Below are 20,488 nucleotides of genomic sequence, written 5' to 3' on the forward strand. Positions count from 1 at the left end.
TATAAACTGAATGTAAATAAATAATTGTGTATTAGTATTACTGTGTAATTACCATGTGATTATTAGATAATGACACATGAATAGCCTATCAATAGATATGTAATAGCTCCTGACTACAGCTGAAACAACTTTTGTTGAATTGGGGCTGTGTAAGTGAAACATCCAGAAAAAATACATCTCCAGGAGCAGATGGTGGCCACTTGTAAAGATGGATTACAGAAGCTTTAGCATCATAAACTCATTTTTGCCCCTTTAGGAGCAGGTGTGGCATGCATAGTTGAGAGGAAATTCAACAGGTTAAAGCGAGGGCAGCTCTGATATGGCCAGGTTCTGTGGACTGAGTGTGCTATGGCCTTGCTCCCTGAGATGGCTTTAAACACGAGTGTAACTGAAAAAGGGAAAAGGGGACCAAACAAACTGTAAAAAAAAAAAAAAAAAAGAAGCCCCTGCAAATGAAAGGAGACCACAGAGGAGATGACTTTCGGCCTTGCTCCCTAAATAGGTGTTCTTTACATATTTTTAATGCCCAGTTGGACTCAATAAGAGATAACTGAGATGGGGTGATATAGAGTATAGAGTTCTACCAGCAGCGCAAAAGCCATACCTTGGAAAATAAAACACACACATACATGAATTATGTCTGAGGAAAGAACATACAACACACATGACACGCGATAGGAGGGAAGAGGCAGGAGAAGGACGGTGGAGCAGAATGCCAATGCTGCTCAGGACAGATAGGATGACAGAGAGAGACATAGAGAGAGAGAGAGAGAGAAAGAAGCGATCATAATATCGCTTTATAAAGATAATGGGTGAGGGAGGCCTCGCCAAAGATAAAACAACATGTCCATCTCTGGGCCTTGGGCCATTAACGGAATGTATGTGCATTCTATGGTGGACAGCGTATCACATGCAGATGCTAAAATAATCAGCGGCCTCTCTCGCCCATCACCAACCACGTGGTCAAGAGATGTGTCATGGCAGGGGGTTGGAATAAAGCCAAATAGACAAGCCAGAATTTGTCCTACACTGCAAAAAATCATACCCTGGCATGTGAAAGCATTTTAACTGGGGGATGATACCTCTAATATTTCTCATTAGGAAACTCTACCTTTCTTCCTGACAGGTACAGGCTACTCAGGTTCTCGAAGCCTGATGCCTTTAGACTCGGTATCGTAAATTAGGGACTACATTTTTACATTTTTGAAATATATATGACTTACACTGTCAAAGCTATTACTTGTTTTTTTACGAATTCTGCCAAACTCTGTCTTAAAAACAGCAATCTCTTGAAATGTTCAAATATGTCAAAATAATGACTTGGTTTCCTGAAACCTTGACTATGTCTAAAGTAACTATTTTCACACTCTCCGTCCGACTTACAACTCAAAAATAATAAGTAACTTACTTTCTTTTTCTGAAAAGTGGGATTTTTGTGACTAGAAATCCAATGAAAAGCCTGAACTTTGAGAAATTGAGAAAAAAAGGGAAAAATTCATAATTTGTTTGTTTATGGCAAGTCAAAAGTTTGAGACCAGCTGAACCCTTTAGAGAAAAAAAGACATTTTGATAAAACACACAGGTTCATCTAGGTTCTTTAGCAAAACTATGGTTCTATTTAAAAGCAGGAATTGTACATAGAACCAATTGCAAGAGGAAACTGTTCTTGAGATTGATGGAGAATCTGCTGGAAAATGTATATAGCACCAAAAATGGCTCATCCTTTATTTTAGACTAAAACAAATCAAAATATCTTAATGCTATCTAGAACAATACACAACCTATTCTCTATCCATGTCGAGAAAATTTCATCATGCAAGTACCATTTCAACTGCAAATGATTTTAAATAAAATTCAAGGTTTGAAATAGAACCAGTGCCTTTGTTAAAGCAGCCTTGATGATTATTTTTTAACAACGTATTTAAGTATTCGATGAAGTCAAATGGTCTTTCCAACAAATGTAATGATGTAATACCTATATGATGCTTTCACATATTGGGATATCATTGATTTGCAGAGTTTGAACTGATTACATTGAAAAAAGAATGTATCATTTTTTAAACATTTTTAAATGAATTTATTTATTTAGAAAAAAGAAGAGGGATGGATTTTGTGCAACCTCATGATACTCAAAACTTTCTCCTGGGACTTCAGGTTGGACGCCTCGAGACCAAAGCGTATCTACAAAAAAGTGATGTGAAGACATTGATTACGATGAGAATTCAGGTCCAAAAGAGCGCTGGGGTGTAATTTCATTTGGAGTCAATGAGGCAGAGATCGTGTGGATCTCAGGATCTGGAGATTGGATATTGGATCTCATGTGGGGGTAAGGGGAGGCGGGAGCAGGAGCGAAGGAGAAGGAGAGGGCAGGAAGAGGAAGGAGGAGGAGGAGGAGGAGGAGGGGGCGGGGTCTGGGTGGAGGGCTCAGGACCAAACAACACAGAACAAGGAGCTGAGGACCGAGAACCAGAGCAGTCATTTACCTTTTTGCTCCACTTCTATTGGGCAGTGAGAAAAAAAAAGTGGAAAGAGTGTCAAGGGAGAGAAAGATTAGCATGAGGCAGAGAAAATGTACAGGTACAGTGTATCTATACAGAGTGACTTTGAGTGACGACAGAGAGAGAGAGAGTCCACAGATAGAGTCATATACATAGAGAAATGTAATAAAGGACACTATTTAGTCATACACTCACAGTACAGAGGTTCCCAAACAAAGGAAAGTCAGAAACGCAGACTTGTAAATCCAATGAGAAAGCCATTAACCACAGTATAAAATCAAATGTGATCAGTTCTCTGATTCTTTTTGCAATTTTCCATTACTTTCCGTTGATGAATTTACATTATGATAGAAAATAGATGAATGAATATTTCATTTTTTATAATAGAACAGAAACAGTCTCGATCTACAACCTATAACTTCCGAAAGCATGAAGAAAAATGTCTTTGCTGAAATAACCATGTACTCTACGTGTCTCTCTACGATATCAATAAGTGCCTCTTAATCAATTCTAAACATTACATATTAAAGGTCAACAATGCCAGGGGCACTGATGTACCCCCCCCATCCCCCCCACCCACACATTTATATGAATAGATGTTGGCCTTTCCATTGTTCACATATACACTCTTGATAGCAATAATCAAAACTTAGCATCTATTTTTATTTATTTTAATCTATTCCTTTTTTTTCCTCATGAAAACAAGCTCAATAACAGACCCATCTGATTACAGCAGACATTTTCCATCTGAAAGCTTGGCACCTAAAATAATACCGCAATAATATTTCTGCATAGAATTGCTGTATGGTTTTTATTTATTGATGTAGCAGCAGACTGTGTTCGGGGACTATTCATTTCTGTAATACTCCCAAACATAACTGGCCATATTTATTAATGTAGCAGGACTGCTTTCCTTGAATTTTCTAGCTTGAGCTCTTGAACTTCACTCATATTCAACAGTGGGTATTGGCCTTGCCCAGATTTGAACTTTTTGAGGATTCTCTCATGCCGTTTGGCACAATGTGGTGAGCCTTGACCATTGTGATGTTCCCAGCCTTATTCTCTACATTAGCCTTGTAGCCTGATTGACAACGTGTAAGGAGGTAATGAATCATTTATGACATTTTTTGGTTCGGGCTCAATTCTCAGAGAAATTATGTTTTCCTTGTGTTCCTATCCTCACTGTAAAATATAACATGAATAAGCAGCAATAAAAATAAACAATAATACCTTAATACAGGTGTTTGTTCATAAAGCTACAAGGTTGAAATTGGCTAAAACATCTTTTAGAACAAATGACAGTAACTAGAAGAAGCCTTTAGAAATACTGGAAATCTAAATGTGTATTTATAGCATTTGTTTTTGCAGATGTCACATAGCCTTCTGAACAAACACTTCCAGTGATGTGCTACTAATTGAACATTTGGGAACCCCTTCTTTATGAAATGATATTTGATGTTTCTGTGAACATCACTTCATTCCTAAACTCAGAGGAAAGAGGTTAATCATTAGCAATAGAGACAAAGAAGAAAGTGAGAGAGAGATATAAAGAGAAACAAACCAAAGTAGAAGGATTAATAACAAAGACATTTTTAAAGGTTAGTGCCATTTATTCACAGATTGAAACCCTTAATAACAATGAAAATAATAATAACAATAACATATCATAGAATTACTTTTTTCCTCCATTTGTCTGTGAGAGCTATATTAAAACCAAACGTCACAGACGGCTGTTCCCAATCATCTGATAACAAGAGCCTGGGCATTTTCAGACTCTACAAGTGCACTGTCATGCGCCTTTCAATAAACATTCAAGGTAGCATGCGTCAAAGAGAAAAGCAGTCATTGTAGCTCATAATAAACGTCAACAGCCTCATCTATAATATCTCTCTCTGTGCCCACAACTTTTCTGAAAGGAAAAGTGTTCTTTCTCGACAAAGAAATCGATTGAACTGAAGACACAGCTGATGACCGTAGCCATAAATAAATACTTTCTTATAACTTCAATTCTGAGGCAATATACAGTGGACCAGGTGTTCCAATTCAGCGCCAGAGCTGAAATCTAAAGGGTTTAAAAGAGCCAAATGTGAGTGAAAAAGATCTTGTGGAGGAGGGATTAATGCGGAGATGACTCAGGAGGCTGGTGCCTTTTGGACGCTGCAGGAGGCAACCTTCATAAAGGACAGCTGCAAACATGGAATTGTTCTACATCACAGTGCAAACACTAAGGGCAAAAAGAAAAAAAAAGATCTTGAATGATTCGCTGAGTTAAAGTAACTAAGCTCATAGTTCTCTTCATTTACTGGTTATTTCACAATATGCAAGCTTGTGTTTGCTGCTGTTAAAACCCAGTCAGTATCCGATACATGGATGAAATACTTCTATAATATGCCCATTCTGAGCAACACAAAGAAAATGATGTTTTGATACATTCAGAATGATAACCAGAGACGTAGCTCATTCCAAACTGACTGTACAGCATCTAGAAAGGAGTCCAGAAAGTATAAGGACTCATCTCACACCAAGGAGATCTCCCAAATGGAACCATTTGATTAAAAGGAGCAGTTCAGCTATTCATAACAGTTATACAGTATAATTTGTTACTATCCATAGTTCATTTGCAATCACTAAGAAATCTCCAATCCAGTGGTGGCAATGTGTCACTAAATTAAAGCAAATGTTGTCTAACATATCTGAGGAAATATAACAGAAACAGTGCTGTAAACGGTTGTGGGAGAATTTACACAGGAATGTCCTGTTGCTTTAGACCTTTTGGAGCTTATACATATGTTTAGAATATATTCACTGTTAGACTGAGGGTTAGAGGCAGGTTTGAGGATGATTCTAGATGCTGATTAGTCATCAAAATTTCTGTACCAATTCACATTGAGACCTATGATTTGATTAGCATAAAAACACTTAAGGATATTTTTTATTTAGTAAAAGAAAGAAAAGTAAGAACAAATAAATATTGTTTTGTGCTTGTTTCTGTCAAACCAGTTGGGTCTATCAGTCGTTTCTTTAGATTGTCATTTCTACGCAGGTTTTTATTCAGCTCTTCACATCTTCATATTTAACAAATTGTTGTGGTGAAATTCAATTTATGGATATTTCAAGAAGCTCTTCACCAGCCTTTTTTCCTTTTCCATTACTCTCCCAATGTCCTTGAATGACACTGAGATGTTTTCAGCATTTCCAAACATTCTGTCCACAGTTATGCCATTAGTGACATTAAACATTACCCAGTAAACATTTAGCCATCGATTCAACGTTGAAATAACGTAATGACTGCCGTCTAATCAACGTTCTCTTAAGGTTGAAAATGAAAGTTGAAAAGACGTCTAAACACAGACATTGAAAAGACGACTATTAGACGTATTGGACGTTGGACGTCCATTGACGTTATTAATTGGTCCCGAAATAAATTACTTGTATAAAACGCGTTTTGGACGTCCATTGACGTTATCGTTTGTTTACCACTTGATAACTAACTTATTAAGATGGATTTTGGATGTCCATTGACGTTTAAAATATGTCCTTGACGGACAGACTACTTTTAGACCTATTTTGAACGTCCAGGGACTTTCCTTGTTTACTGGGTATCACTTTTAGAAATAGCAGTTTCAAAACTACAAATGATTCAAAACTTTTGATGCAGCTTAGCTTCAAGTTGGCCTCCAATTAGCCAGATAGACTGATGAAAACAACTCAACACTCTGCTCACTCTGAATGAGAAGGCCTCTGCTTTAACTTTGAACAGCAGCACTTGTCAAAGGGCAAGTGTCAAACTTTGGTTTATGTGAGGGAACGCCCTGCATTATTTATTGGAAGTGAGTAAATCTAGATATCATTTAATAATGAATGGTTCTCCTAAAAGCAGCTAGCTCACATTTAAGCAGGATTTTCTGCCTTGTATCAGCATGAAGTAATTTAAGTGTGGAGAAACTGGTAGCTTAGTTAACTGCATTTCCACCAAACAGCAGCTTCAACAGCACTACACATGTAACGGCACATTAACATCATACATCACATGTGGCATATTTTGACACAAGTTATTAATGAGCGCACATTTTTCTCTGCCAGCAGACTACCTCCTCCCCCCAAAACCAAACTGAAGTTGCCTGTAAGAATTCCTTAAAACAGCCTCCAACAAGGCATCCATAATGCAGCAGCTTCAGAGAAAGCACACTGCCGTTTTTGGGGTAAAATCGCATTCGAGCATTTTTCCTCAATCCCTAAAACTCAAGCCAAACCCTTTTACTTAAACCATTGTCCAGATGTGAAGGGGTGGGGTTTTTGAAACACACACATTTCTCCACTCCTGCAGGCAGAGGGGGATCTACTGTATATGCACAGACAGAAAAATCAATAAGGAGGCATCAGTAGCTCAAGCTGCCAGATTTCAGGAGAAAGAAACTGCGGTCAGAAAGTTCAGAAATTCATTTTGAAGCAGACATGTTGTCTACTGAAGCATGTGGCAGCTAAGCAGAAGCGATGAAAAACTTGACAAATATAAAACTGTTGAGAGAACTCAAGTAAAAGTGTCAGGAAGAACGCAAAAAGGCAAGGTGAGGCATTACGGTTGCTCAGTGTTCTCAATAGCTTTCTCCAAGGTAGTCGTCCTTACTAAAGTTCATCTGTTTAAACAACTTTCGGGCTTTTGGAATTTCAGAATTCACAACTTTCTGAATGTGACACATTTGACTCTTCTACAGCAATGAAATATCATCAAGCAGGCCTTGTTTTTAACCTGTTGATTAGCCACTGCAAGTAATATCTTGTATTTGTTTAGAGGTTAAAAAAAAAGAGTTACATAAACTACAGAAAAATGAAACCTCTAAACTGGGAGATTGTTGGGTTTAGGCATAGCATTCTGAATAGTGTTTGGATTACGCTTGTGGACTGGGATATGTTAGGGGTTGAGGTTATGCTGAGGACTAGGTTTAGAATTAAGGGCAACATTATGGCAGTTTTTTTTCATAGTTTTTTTAAGTTTAAATTATGGCGGGTTGATGTAGCTGCCCAACTGTGCAAATTTAAAATGTATATATTTTAATGACAGCTTAATTTTGGATGAACAAAGTAAAGACAACTACAGTATAGCTACTGAGAAACTAAACCTACTTTATTTCATTGTAAACACACACATTATATATATATATATATATATCTATATATATTATATATATATATATATATATATATATATATATATATAGAGAGAGAGAGAGAGAGAGAGAGAGAGAGAGAGATTCTTTCAATTTTTTTGTAACAGCAAAATTAATCAAAATTAAACAAAACACCAGTAATTTCTTCATAAATTCTTAAAGTTTATATATTCAAAGTTCATATTTTGTATTTTATGAGGTTGATTTTACTACCTCATGTGCTCTTGATGAAAAGAGACTAGATGACTTTAACTGATGGTCTTCAGAAAACTTTCTAAAGACTACTTACTATATGGAACACACTCATATTGGACCTCCAGGTACTTGTACGTCCCTGGACAAGGATCTGGAAAGACATCGGAGCCGGTGATAACGACGCATTGCGTCCGGTTGTTACATCTGCAAAACAGAACAGAGTGCGGAGCCAGAGGGTTAGTCCAGAGAGAAGAACTCACCACCACACAAAAACACTAAACCTCATTCAATCTCACGACGTTAGAATCAGGATATTGTTATTTCATTGTTTCTGACTCAAACCTCTCACTGAGACAAGATGATGTTCTTTTGAAAGTGTAGCTTGTGAACTTTCAGTCAATATCAAGTCTGTATATGTCATTTTATTATGATTCAAATTTGATGGAAAGTCATTGAGCCCAGCCTTGTGTTGCATAAAGAAAGAGGTCCTTCACATTCGTCCACATTTGTCTTTCTCTGACACCGAAACAAAGAATGGATAGACTGCCAAAACAACATGAAAATTAAATGCAACTGTGATTACTTTGCTAACTCTGTAATTATGCAATTAGCTCGTGGGTCAAAGACGGTAACAGAAATTCAGTTGAAAGTGGGTTTCAGTTGAAAAGGTTCTATCCATACCATGCTTATGTAAATACAACAATGAATAATGTATGACAATACCAATTTTAAAAAATAGTTGTACTTAAACATAACACATTTTAATTCAGGTTTTTACAAATAATATGGAATAAAAACAGCTGTAAATCTTAAGTTAGTCCTTTCTTGGCATTGAAGCCATGTAATAAAATATGTAATAGCATTTGTAATAAACATTATCCCTTGAATCAAGCAGAGAAATCCTGATAAAAGTTCAGATTTGAAACCATAATTCCATAAAACAGTTTTGTTCGTAAGTAGATTTCCAGACTTCCAAACTTGTAACTACATAACCTTACACGTGAATAACTGTGTACGTACGTAAGTGCTTTAAATGGAATAGTCTTAGTGTCTTAAATAACATTGAAACGCAGACAAACTCAAGTAGTAGTAGTGGATCTACTTCTAGGGAAAGAGAATCCTGGAATTTTAAGATATAGGAGGAGCATAAAGGCGTGTTGAAGAGAGAGACTGTAATATCTGACAAAGCTGAGTCTACAGAACATTGTTCTCATCAGTACCTCTCTAAAACAAAGAACAAAAATCGTGATTTTAGTGCGAGTCCTTCCTTTTTTCAAGCAAAATTAGCCCAGTATGTTTTAACCACCTTTACCCCATCCCCACAAAGAACTGTCAGATGAAAATGGATCTCTGCCTGGCTCCCTCTTTTCTTCCTGTTGTCGTTAAAAATGGTGGGGCAGGTAAGATTGCAGCTCCTCAGGGAATCTTTAATATCTTAAGTGAAGAGACACTGATTGACAATGAAGCCAAGCAACTGCCGCTTAAAATAAAAAAAAAAAAAAAACAGTGGTGCCTCTCAAGACGTGCCGCTCATCAGGCATTCATCTGTTGTGCTCTCTGAGGAATAAATCACCTTAAGTATTTGGAACCCGAATCATTTTGTGAACTTGTGTGTCACTGCTGGGAGATTTGGCTCCTTTTCAGTCGGCAGTGACCTTGGCTCTGAAGTTAGGCATCTCCCTGAATTCCAATGGGCTGCTAGCACGAACATGCGACCTATGCCAGCGCATAATGGGATAAACTGGAGCAAATAACTGACAAAATTAGCCAGACTTCAATCAGGTCTTCTATATGCAGAAGGATTGGTGTTACAACGGGAGCAAACACAGCAGAAAAATGGCAAAACGGGGACTCTCCACAATCAGGGCTCTTAAATATTTCACGAGATTGAACGCATAGTCATTCGTTTAAAATACAAAAAAATACAAAACATAAAACAAACACACATTTTCCTTAAATGGGAATGAACCCTAAAATGTTATTATTTGAATAAAGATATTTAAAGACTGGCTGGTAGGTGTATTCTACTCAATACAAGTGTATAATAAGGGTATAACTAAACTGTACAACATCAAACTAACCCAATCTTAATCACTCAAGTAAGGTTTTGGTAAAACTTCCTAAGAATCCTGTGTAAATAATGCATTTGAAAAGCATTTATAATGCATTATATGGAATATATAAAGCTATAAATCTGCATAATTGCATATAAATAGATATTCATAACACTTTATACAATTACACACTCATACCCTTTAAAGGCAGGAATTTAAATTCAGTTGAATATCCATTTAAAAGAACATATGTACCATAGCAGCACATTCAAAGACCCCATGTTTGTTTTAGCTTTAGTTTTTCAGGGTTGTTTTGGCAGTTTGTGTCATTATTGTGTGTTATGTGGGTGGGGGATGTTGTTTTTTGTGTTTGGGGGTGTTTGCGGGATGCGGAATGTACATTCTGCCAGTAAGTGTTATGTATAGCCCTAATAAGGGAGTAGGGAACAAGGGAACAAGGAAGTATTTGTTTGGTGTATGATGATTATTGTCAGAGCCTCATCCACCACGACACAAGGTTCCAAGTTGATACTGCTCTGCCACAACAACCGTCACACACCCGGAAAACACACACAAAACAACATCCCCCACCTACATAACACACACAAACCACAGGAGGAGGCTACAGTGCATGCTGGGAGCTCCCCTGTGAGTCCCCAGCTCTGTTACCTGGATATTTTTTCTCTCCATGACCTTGAAAAATGAATTCGTGCTTTACCTAAATACACGATCATGTAGTAAGTTCTTCCCCACCGCTATTTAAAAATGAATTTTCCAATTTTTGTAGACGCTACCATTGGCTCTGAATTGGCCCCCTGAACATGAGACCCCAGCTGCAGACAGCAGGGTGAAGCTGGAGCAGCAGACGGTGGAGAAGGACAAGAACAGGGGGCTCTCTGGGATATGGCTTTCTGGGCTTAGACAAGCCTCGCTTCACTGCAGCTGTCTGTATTTAGCATAAGGCTAATAACTGTGAAGCCCCACCCTCACTACACACTTGCGCTCCACTCCCCAATGTACATTTTCTAAACCCTCAGAGAGGGTGAGTCACAGATTAACCCAATAAGGTCATACCTTATACGCTATCTCTTAAAACTGTTATTACACATTTACAATATGCACTGTTATTGACAGATTTGAGTAGTACAGCATCTACTGTACACAATCAATGTGGATTCACTGATGTTACTACACGTGTAATAACTTGACAAAATCTGCTAATTAAAGTGTATTTATATGAGCTGTACTTTTTTTTCCCCCAACAATAACTGAATGTTTCAGTGAGTATATCTCTTATTGCATTTATTGCATTGTAACTACATTGTTATTACTCTATAATGTGGGACATTATTATTCTTATTTTTTTTTTTTTTCTAATCAGAGAGAGGACATCTTGTGATTTGGCTCAGCCCCATGTTGCAGTGATTGGGTATCTATGACCATACTCACTAATCTACCACAACAGCAAGTCCTAAATATTTATAATATTCATATTCGCATCTGCCACACATTGATTAATATTTAAGGCTGGACAATTTGGCGAGACAAACCATGTGGGCTAAAGATTATCTGACTGTTGGAACTATTTTGCTTGTGCACGTTGTGGGACAGTGATAAGGGAAATAAGTTCTCGCCATATTGCCTGGCCCCTCACAAAATACAGAATGCAATATTGTGAAACAGCCCCAGTAAGCAATTATTTCACATGTGCCCCGTCCTCCAGGACGCACAGCACAGCAAGGCACTTTGCAGTTTTGAAAGCACCTATTTGAGGAATTTTAAAGACCTTGCGAGAAGAAAGTCCTGTTTGGGTTTTTTTGCGTGGCTCTAGCAGCTCACTCTGAACAGACCAGAGGATCTCAGACAAATGGAAACGTGCCATACATGTCAAGAAAAGGCAGAGCACGTCCAAAAGTATGGAACCTTTCATAAGAAACACATTTCGCATTCAAGTCCCGAGTCGGACTGTCAGAAGCTGTTAGAAGACGACTGAATGCCACTCTTGTGAAATGGAAATTGTAATCCTGCCCCACTCTCATACTGAACTCCTTAACAACTAACTTCTCATATCCAGTGTCCTATCTGAAGCACATTTAACACGAACCACACGACTCTGACTGTCGCAGGATCCCAGAGCCTCTGTAAAGCTCACTTCTGTCACAACACGTTATGAGAATCTATCCTCCTCCTGGGTCTTGGTTTCTTGAAGGGTTTCTTCTTCTGTGTTCTTACTGCGTTATTAGAGCTCCTCTGAATGGTGCCTCCTCAACATTGTAGATATCTTCTGCTGGAGGTTTTTCCCTTTAGGTTCTCAGGTAGTTTCTTTTGTTGAGTCTTGGTTTCCCCTTGTATTTCTTTTTTTATTTTTGTACTTGAGAATTTTTTAGATTTCCTCAGAGTGGTGCTGCTTTGGAGTCTTGGTTTCTCTCAGATCTTCTTCTCGTGTTCTGATGGAGTTATAGATTTCAGTGCTTCAGTTTTTCAGGGTTTTTTAAATATCATGTTTCTACATTTGAGTGTTGGTCAGTTCATTAAACTGTGAGGAAAGTTTCTGCTTTGAGCCTTGGTTTCTCTCAGGGTTTCCCCACCATTTTTATGGAGTTTCTTCTCGAGTCTTTTCAGTGTTTATTGCTCAAGGTCTTACATGGTCTTTGAGGATGCCCATTAGGAATATGCATATCTGATGTTAATAAACACATCTGCTGTTAATAATATTAGAAATTTGCTGACACACTCTAGAAATCTAGAGTTATTACTACTTTTCTTAACATTCCTTTAACATTGTAGACTTATTACAATGTAATTACATGATCACAGAATTACTTACATGAATATTCACATACATTTAGGTGTGCAGTTTGTACCAACCAAAGTACATTATATATTGTATTGTACATAAAATGAAATGAAATCAAGTTTTAAAATGAAATCAAGTTTTAATTTATTAAATAATATTTTTTTCTAAACACAAACATGGTCTTGAGCAAAAGTTTTGTGCAATGTATTTTTGACAGGTCTTTTTCCAATTATCTATAAGGGAGTAATAAATGATGTTAAAATACAGCATGTTTTTCTTATCATCAGTGATGAGTGTAGAGTCTAAGCACTGAGCGACATTCCGGTCAGGCCGGTGTGACAGCGTTCTTCAAAAGTGTTAATGAGAAATGGAAATGAAGCTTGTTAAACCGCTCCATAAACTTGTCAACAAGATTCTAACTAGCACTGTTTTATCTGTCCTGTAAAGCCACTCTGAGAAAGGCTCATGACCTAAAGGCAGCAGCAATGGGGCCTTGTAGTTCAACCCTTCCTGCGGTGCCTTAATTGCACAAGCAAAGCCGAGCAGCTCTCTCCCGGCCTACGCGCAAGACCGCCTTAAAATTCCGACCGTGTCTCCTCCGGCACCCACTTCAGTGACCTTTCCCCAAACATCTCCACTTGTTTTGTGTCTGGCAAGAAGTGTTTGGATCTTAACATAACCCTTTAATTACACCGTGTCATCTTCTAGCTTTAAAAGTGTTGCCTCTTCCTTGCATCAGCTGGCGTATCATCTAAAGGGGCAATGCTGATGTGTTCCATGCTCTCTCACGTACAGGATGCTGGTTTGCGAGACAGTTGGGGCTTTGGGCTACCCAAGAGCTCCCATAGTGGAAATATTAATTAAGAGAAATTTCATTATCCCTCGCCCAAGGCCATAACTTCAAGTTATTCTGAGGGGAAAGATAAAACAGAGGAGAAAGGCTGCAGTGCCCACAGGACTCGTTCCTCCAGAATCACCACACGACACACCAAAAAAAAAAAGTCTGTATTAATATGTTTCCATGGACAATTTCATTTCCCCCTTATGTCACCAATGACACGCTGAAAGTGGGTGACAGGAAGCCACTTAAGACAGATGAAGAGGAGCACATTTTTTGTGTTAGTGAGTGTCGGCTAACAGTCTGCGTTGGAGGACTCTTTGGAGAGATGCTGAATGGCCATCGTACAGTCAGAGTGCTGACCTTGGCACCGGCAAAGTCGGCAGCACGCTAGCTCTGAGTCAAGTAGCACAGTCGTACAGGACAAGACAGCTGGCTTATTCTAAACAGCTGAATTGGTATCAGAGCGATTCCCTCGGCTACTTGAGATGAAAAAGTGCATTAGTGAATAATTGTACCATACGAAAGTGGTTCCTAGCTCGAGTGCAGCTTTGTTTCAACTGAATTTCAGAACTAGTCTAGACTCACACTGAACAATTAGAAAGTATGAGTTAAAGTTGTGGTTTGCTACAGTACTCCATTAAAGAGTTACATTACCTGAGTAAAATTAAATTTTAAATAATGACAGCAAACTTAGGTGCTTTTGTATACACAGTACTGTATAAGATCATGAGCCATGATTTCTTGGCATTGTTATTAACATTTAATAAAATAGCAATATACCAAATACTTATTTCGTTCACTATGCCCTTTTAAGGGCATATTAAAAAGCACCCTTGAGCAGTAATGGCTGAAGCCTGCTCCCAGTAAAACAATATAATACCATTGAGTTTTAGGAATTAATATGCCCTGCTACAGCCCCCATCCTCAAGTTTTTCCCAAGCCAGTAAAATTCTTGAAAAGGAAAAAAATATATATAAAACAAAATAAAACCTTGCTTAATTGTGAACAGAGGAAACCTCTGAAACCAACAGTGGGTGGAGCTGCCACAGCGTGTCAATTATAACCTACAGCTACCCACGGGAACGTGTGGTACAGAGTGTTTTGGAACAAAGGCGCATCCAATGAGAGGACACACATTACTAGGCTTTCATTTGTCTCTTCTCAGAAGGACAGGCAATGAATATTAATGCCAAGGACTGATGTAAGAACGAAATAAGTGCTAAAGGTCCCTGTGACTTCATTGTATTTTAATTTCATACATGGGTGTGCTGTCTTTCTTGGCAAAAGAGGGGCCTGAAAATCTAGTCACATAATATGTTTTTCCTTCATAATCAACAGGTTCCCTTTAGTCCAAGGACAGTCGTCTTTCTGGATCTGTCAGAGGTCCTAATAAATTTTACTGTGGCTGTGAAGCTAGGAGTTAAGGAAGCATATATTCCTCTCAAGTCCCCTTAAAAACAGGCTAAAACATCACATTCCCAAGCCTTTAACTAAGGTCTAAAATAAGGACTGTGCCTACATTGGACAATTCATGGCACTAGGCTTTAACTGGAAGGCAGTAGCTGTTTTTTCACCAGGGCGAGCAGAGCCGGCCGGGCCTTATGAAATGTTAATATCTGGGGTGCTTTAAATATACACCATCACAGCTAGCAGCAGCAGAGAGTTCCCAGTGCTATGAATGTGTGTGTGTGTGTGTGTGTGTGTGTGTGTGTGTGTAGTCTGGCAGCAACACAAGAATGTCCTGAGAGACTAGGAGCAAGCACAAGTGTCACAAATATAAATGGTTTGAGAGGAGAGCATTACTCAGGGCTGCAGCCTATGCCACTGCCACAGAGAACGCAGCTCTGAACAAAGAGAAGCTGCTTTTCAATCTGTAAGAAAATAGCTCAGGAAATGGCTGCATGGCTCCAGCGCAGAGTTAACGTTTAAGAGGTGGATTCAGGCAATTTTTGGTGAAAAAAATATAAGGCTGTAGTTAAGTCAGGAGTGATTGTGGTCGTTTTGTGATGCCACTGTTGCTATGTAAGTACACATGTAATAACATTGTAATAACATAACAAAAATACATTTGTTTGCTTTGTTGCGATGTCAGATTTGAATTTGCACTTATTCCAATAAGTGTGTGTGAGTGTGTGTGTGTGTGGGGGGGGGGTACTGTTGACTAATGACACAATCATTCTTCAAGATTTCTGTAGAGCTCTAAAATCTTAATATACATTTTAAAAATCTAAATAAGGATTTGAATATGAAATTAAACTGAAATTTGCCAAGATGTAAGAGCATGAATCATACATTTAATCCAGAAGAAGTCAGTCACACACATATTATATAACAGGATTGGTCCCCTCTCTTTCCCCATGTTAGTTTTAATGACACCAAAATGACAGACATGTCAAGAGTATAGTTTTTTCTAGTTTCAGAATAATTTTATGATTAAATATTATCACTGTCAAAACAACATTGAGTTATAATGTAGGTCAAAGATTTAAATCCAAGCCCTTCTGGACCATTTCTACATCTCTTTCTGTTGAGCAGCTGATGTATTCTAATGGTGCAAAAACATTTAAATGGTGAACAATGGAAATCTTTCTTTGAACAGAGATATTTTTCACCTTTAATCTTCTGAACTGAGTGAGAAATTAATTCACATCAAATGGTGCTTGTGTTACTGTGGGAACAACGGTGACTCTGAGCTTGAAAAGCTCATACCACTCCAGAAAAAAAAAAAAAAAAAGTCCATTAATATGGCACCATCCATTCTGTTTTCGTGCTAATTCACAGAGCTCTGCTTTCCAGTGCATGCCTTTAGGGCTCTTCTGGAAACTCCTTGCCCTAGACATTCTTTGAAATGATTGTGGTCAGGTGCACCTGGAGAAAGAGGCTTTAGTGGATGGTGAGTGGGCCTTAATGGTGGAATCCAGGTTTGTTTACGTTACCCAGCAGCCCTCTTTTACAGGCAAGCACCGTCCGGACGACCAGCGAATGGGGTGGGGGGGTTGGGGACTACTTAAAGGAGCTCGGAATAACCCACTATCTAGGAAGAAATCTGAAGTCAGGAAATGGAGTCCACATTTGCAGTGTGAGTGATGCTTGGCACGCAGCCTTTACCTTTGAGATATGATTTTGTAGGCATCTGGGAGGTAGCAGTTGATGTTTTCCATCTGGAAAGGGTCAGCGTCGCAGATCTTGTCGTCCGTGCGACCGTAGTTGGCCGTCTCGATCATAATGACATCACTCCCTGGGCAGCGGAGGTCAATGGGGTAACCCTCGCATGATAGCTCCCTGCGCACCAGACCAAACGGCAGTGCTGCACGACTGAACGCTGCACAGAAAAAGAAAAAAAACAGAAGCACAAGGGTTAACACAGGTGGGATTAGTACAATACACACGACATGTCCAAATATTTACAGAAGGCCCTCATGATCAGTGGATTCTGGCATACAGGGCTTGTATAATGTCAGTGGAAAGGCATTATTAGTAGATTGGAATGCTCTGGAGCAGCTGCACATGAGCTTAAGGTCACCTGGTCAATGGCTTATGAGCTGCTACTGCAGTAACAGCTACCAATTAATAAAATAAATAGAGAAATGTGGGGGCGGCACAGTGGCGCAGCAGGTAGTGTCGCAGTCACACAGCTCCAGGGACCTGGAGGTTGTGGGTTCGATTCCCGCTCCGGGTGACTGTCTGTGAGAAGTTGGTGTGTTCTCCCCGTGTCTGCGTGGGTTTTCTCCGGGTGCTCCGGTTTCCTCCCACAGTCCAAAAACACACGTTGGTAGGTGGATTGGCAACTCAAAAGTGTCCGAAGGTGTGAGTGTGTGTCTGTGTTGCCAGATAATGAATGAATGAATGAAAAATGTGGATGACGGGGTTTAGTGGTTTTACGGAAATTGAAAAATGACCATGTTATCCATTACCATAAAACTGTAATATAAGAATCCCAGACTTTACCCTCGACACTGTTAACAAAATGGTAATAATAACAATGTCAGAGGCTGAGAAACGTGATACGGCTCACTGTCGTCCACCCATGACTTCGCCCACCAATGACTTCATAGCCATTTTACCTTAGCGACCTTAGCGACATAATGACATCACCAACATGCGTCTTCACCCGTGTCTGAAACGGATACAGAGCTGTGTGGGATGTGCAGCTGTTCCCGTCCATGCGAATTTCACACGGACGGACAATTAACCAGACCTTCATGGTCACCTCTCTCGCACAAACAGCGTCTCTTTCAAACTGGCTCTGGAGATCATCTAACACACGGAGGGGGGGCCCCTGGTGAATTCAGACAAAATGGAGGGTGCTTGAGGGGGAAAAAACAGGAAAAGCAGATGCTAAGGAAAGTGCACAGCAGAGAGAATAAAAATCTCCTAGAGCTAAAGACAAACACGAACAACCCCATTCGCCCACTTTCCTGATGCAGATGAAAGGACACATCAGTTTTCCGCAAAAGGACGTGCTGCCGACACACGCTACGAGACAGAGACTTTGAAGATGTGAGCATCAGTCAAAATCAGTCAAATTAACACTGGAAGCACATATCCACAGCTTTCTTTTGGATCGCAAATAAAGGAAGGAGACGGAGCGTCCAGGATCAGAGGTTTATGAGCCAAAAGAAAAAGGTAGATCTGAAGATGACTTGAGAAAATAATAATAACAATAACAATAATAATAATAATAGAAAATCACAGTCATTGGCAAGTAGCGTCTCCACTTTCCCCAATATTTCATGAACACAACTAATAATCGGCAGAAACATGTACTGAATGCAGTGAACTCAATAAGGTACAGACACTTCACCCAGTCTTAATGTGAATTTGAACATATTTAAATTTAAGACCATTCCAGGATGCGTACGATGCAATAAAACCCAGACATCGTAAACGTTCTTATAAAAGCAAACTCTGAACTATTACAAAAATGGGCAAAATAAGCCAAGTATCATAAATGCTACAGTTGTCCTTAACCCTATCTTTAAACCTGCCCCTACACCTTTCAATGTCTCAAAGCTAACATCACAGACACATATTTGACTATTTAACTCATTTTATTAGGCACCCTTCTAGTGCAGCTGAAAAAACCACCTTTTGTCGAAGTGTTACTCTCCAAACTCCAAACTGACAGCAGTCCCCAGCAATGACAGCTGAACATGCTGAAAGCTTCCAACTGAAGTGTAATACATCTTTCATTGTTGCTTACAGGTTTTCACTGTGTGTAATTTTCTACCACTAGTGAGTGGGAGAGAGGAAGAGTTATGTGAAGGGGAAAGAAAACTAGAGTAGGGGGAGAGAGAGAGAGAGAGAGGAGAAGGAGAACATGAATCCTAGCCGCATGAAGTGTAATTTAATCTATTTTACAGTGGTGCCGATCGAAGGAGGGACTGTCTGGAGTCCACACACAGGAAGAAAAATCTATACGCCGCGCTGCAGCCGTGAGAGCAGCCAAACAGCCGTGCTTACAGCAAAATTAACTATTTTACTCAATTGTGTTCCCTTTCAACAAATGATCTGAAAAGGTTGTTTGATTCCGTCGCTTTTTGGGTTTCTTCAGGAAAGAAAGAAAATAAAAGTAAATGAGGGAAGAAAAAGAAAAATTGAAAGGAGGAAAGAAGAAAGAAAGAGAAAGAAAGAAAATAAAAGTAAATGAGGAAAGAAAAAAAAGAAAAATTGAAAGAAGAAAGAGAAAGAAAGAAAGAAAGAAAATAAAAGTAAATGAGGAAAGAAAAAAGAAAAATTGAAAGGGGGAAAGACGAAAGAAAGAGAAAGAAAGAAAATAAAATTAAATGAGGAAAGAAAAAAAAGAAAAATTTAAAGAAGGAAAGAAGAAAGAAAGAGAAAGAAAGAAAAAAGTAAATGAGGAAAGAAAAAGAAAAAAAGAAAAATTGAAAGGAGGAAAGACGAAAGAAAGAGAAAGAGAAAAATCAAAGAAAAAATTAAAATGAAGAAAGAAAAAGAAAAAAGAAAAATTGAAATGAAAGAAAAACAAAGAAGAAAAGAAAAACTGAAAAGGAGAAAAAACAAAGAAAGAAAGCAAAAGGAAAAGGAATTAAAGAGAAATTGAAAGGAAGAAAAAGAAACAAGAAATTGGAAAGGATGAAAAAAAATAAACAAGAAATGTACAAAGAAAAGAGTGAAACGAAAGGAGGGAAGTCAAAAGAGCCGCCAAACTGACTGAAACAATTAAAAATAATCAGGGATGGACAAGAAAAGTAGGAAAGACGGGATAATAGGAAGGCAGAGGTGAAGGAAGAAGTATAGATAGATGGAGACCGACAGTGACAGACAGAAAATGAAGGGTGAGTGTGGTTCAGACTCCTCACGCTGTGTAACAGTGCTACAGCAAACACAGCTACTCCAGAGAAAGATGGAAAGAGTAGGAAAGAGCAGAAACAGAAGGATACTGTCTCATGTTGGTACGGTTGATGGTGCACTCGTTTGTTCGTTAGGAAACGAGGAAAGGAAGACACTCGTGGCAGCGTTTGCAGTGCAGTTTGTACTTATAAAAATAAATGAAGGGAGGGAGAGAAAGTGTGAGATGAAGGTTAATGGTGTTCAGATTGCAGCAGTCTGTTCTGAGCAGTGCAGTGGAGGTTTGTTATGAAGCACAGAACACAGGAAGGTGCTGCCGTTGGCCTGGGCTTCAGAAAAGCATAAGGCGACTGAATGAACTGTCAATAATCACAGTTGTTAGCGGCAGCCCCCAGTCCCGAGGGGGGCAGCTGCCATTTGTGTTTTCTGCTCTGTGCTCCCCAATTAGCCTCCTCTCAGCCTGTTGCCTCGGTGGAGAGAAAAAAGAAAAGAGGAACACGCGCTGCTCTTTTTCATCACGCCATTCATTCCCCAGCCCTGCCGTGTAAACCAACTCACTTAGCGCAAGGCCTCTAATTACCACAGTTCAGTACGGCACAGACACGCACACACTGTGAAGACTG

General features: G+C 39.0%; 1 protein-coding gene across 9 annotated transcripts in view; it reads right to left on the reverse strand.

Annotated features, from left to right (window-relative positions):
• LOC136707833 (adhesion G protein-coupled receptor L2-like) overlaps positions 1-20,488 on the reverse strand; it is a 148,228-nt gene that overhangs the window by 95,941 nt on the left and 31,799 nt on the right. For 5 of the 9 annotated variants that reach the window (XM_066682107.1, XM_066682104.1, XM_066682106.1 and 2 more), the window contains exons 2-4: positions 16,662-16,875; positions 7,956-8,065; positions 2,484-2,498 (exon numbers count right to left, since the gene is read on the reverse strand). In XM_066682107.1, coding sequence (XP_066538204.1) covers positions 2,484-2,498; positions 7,956-8,065; positions 16,662-16,875 — 339 coding nt within the window. The remainder of the gene's footprint in view (positions 1-2,483; positions 2,499-7,955; positions 8,066-16,661; positions 16,876-20,488) is intronic. The other 4 variants (XM_066682108.1, XM_066682105.1, XM_066682101.1 and 1 more) reach the window with 1 other exon arrangement.

The sequence above is a fragment of the Hoplias malabaricus genome, chromosome 9 (genome assembly GCF_029633855.1).
Source record: "Hoplias malabaricus isolate fHopMal1 chromosome 9, fHopMal1.hap1, whole genome shotgun sequence".
Classification (NCBI taxonomy): domain Eukaryota; kingdom Metazoa; phylum Chordata; class Actinopteri; order Characiformes; family Erythrinidae; genus Hoplias; species Hoplias malabaricus.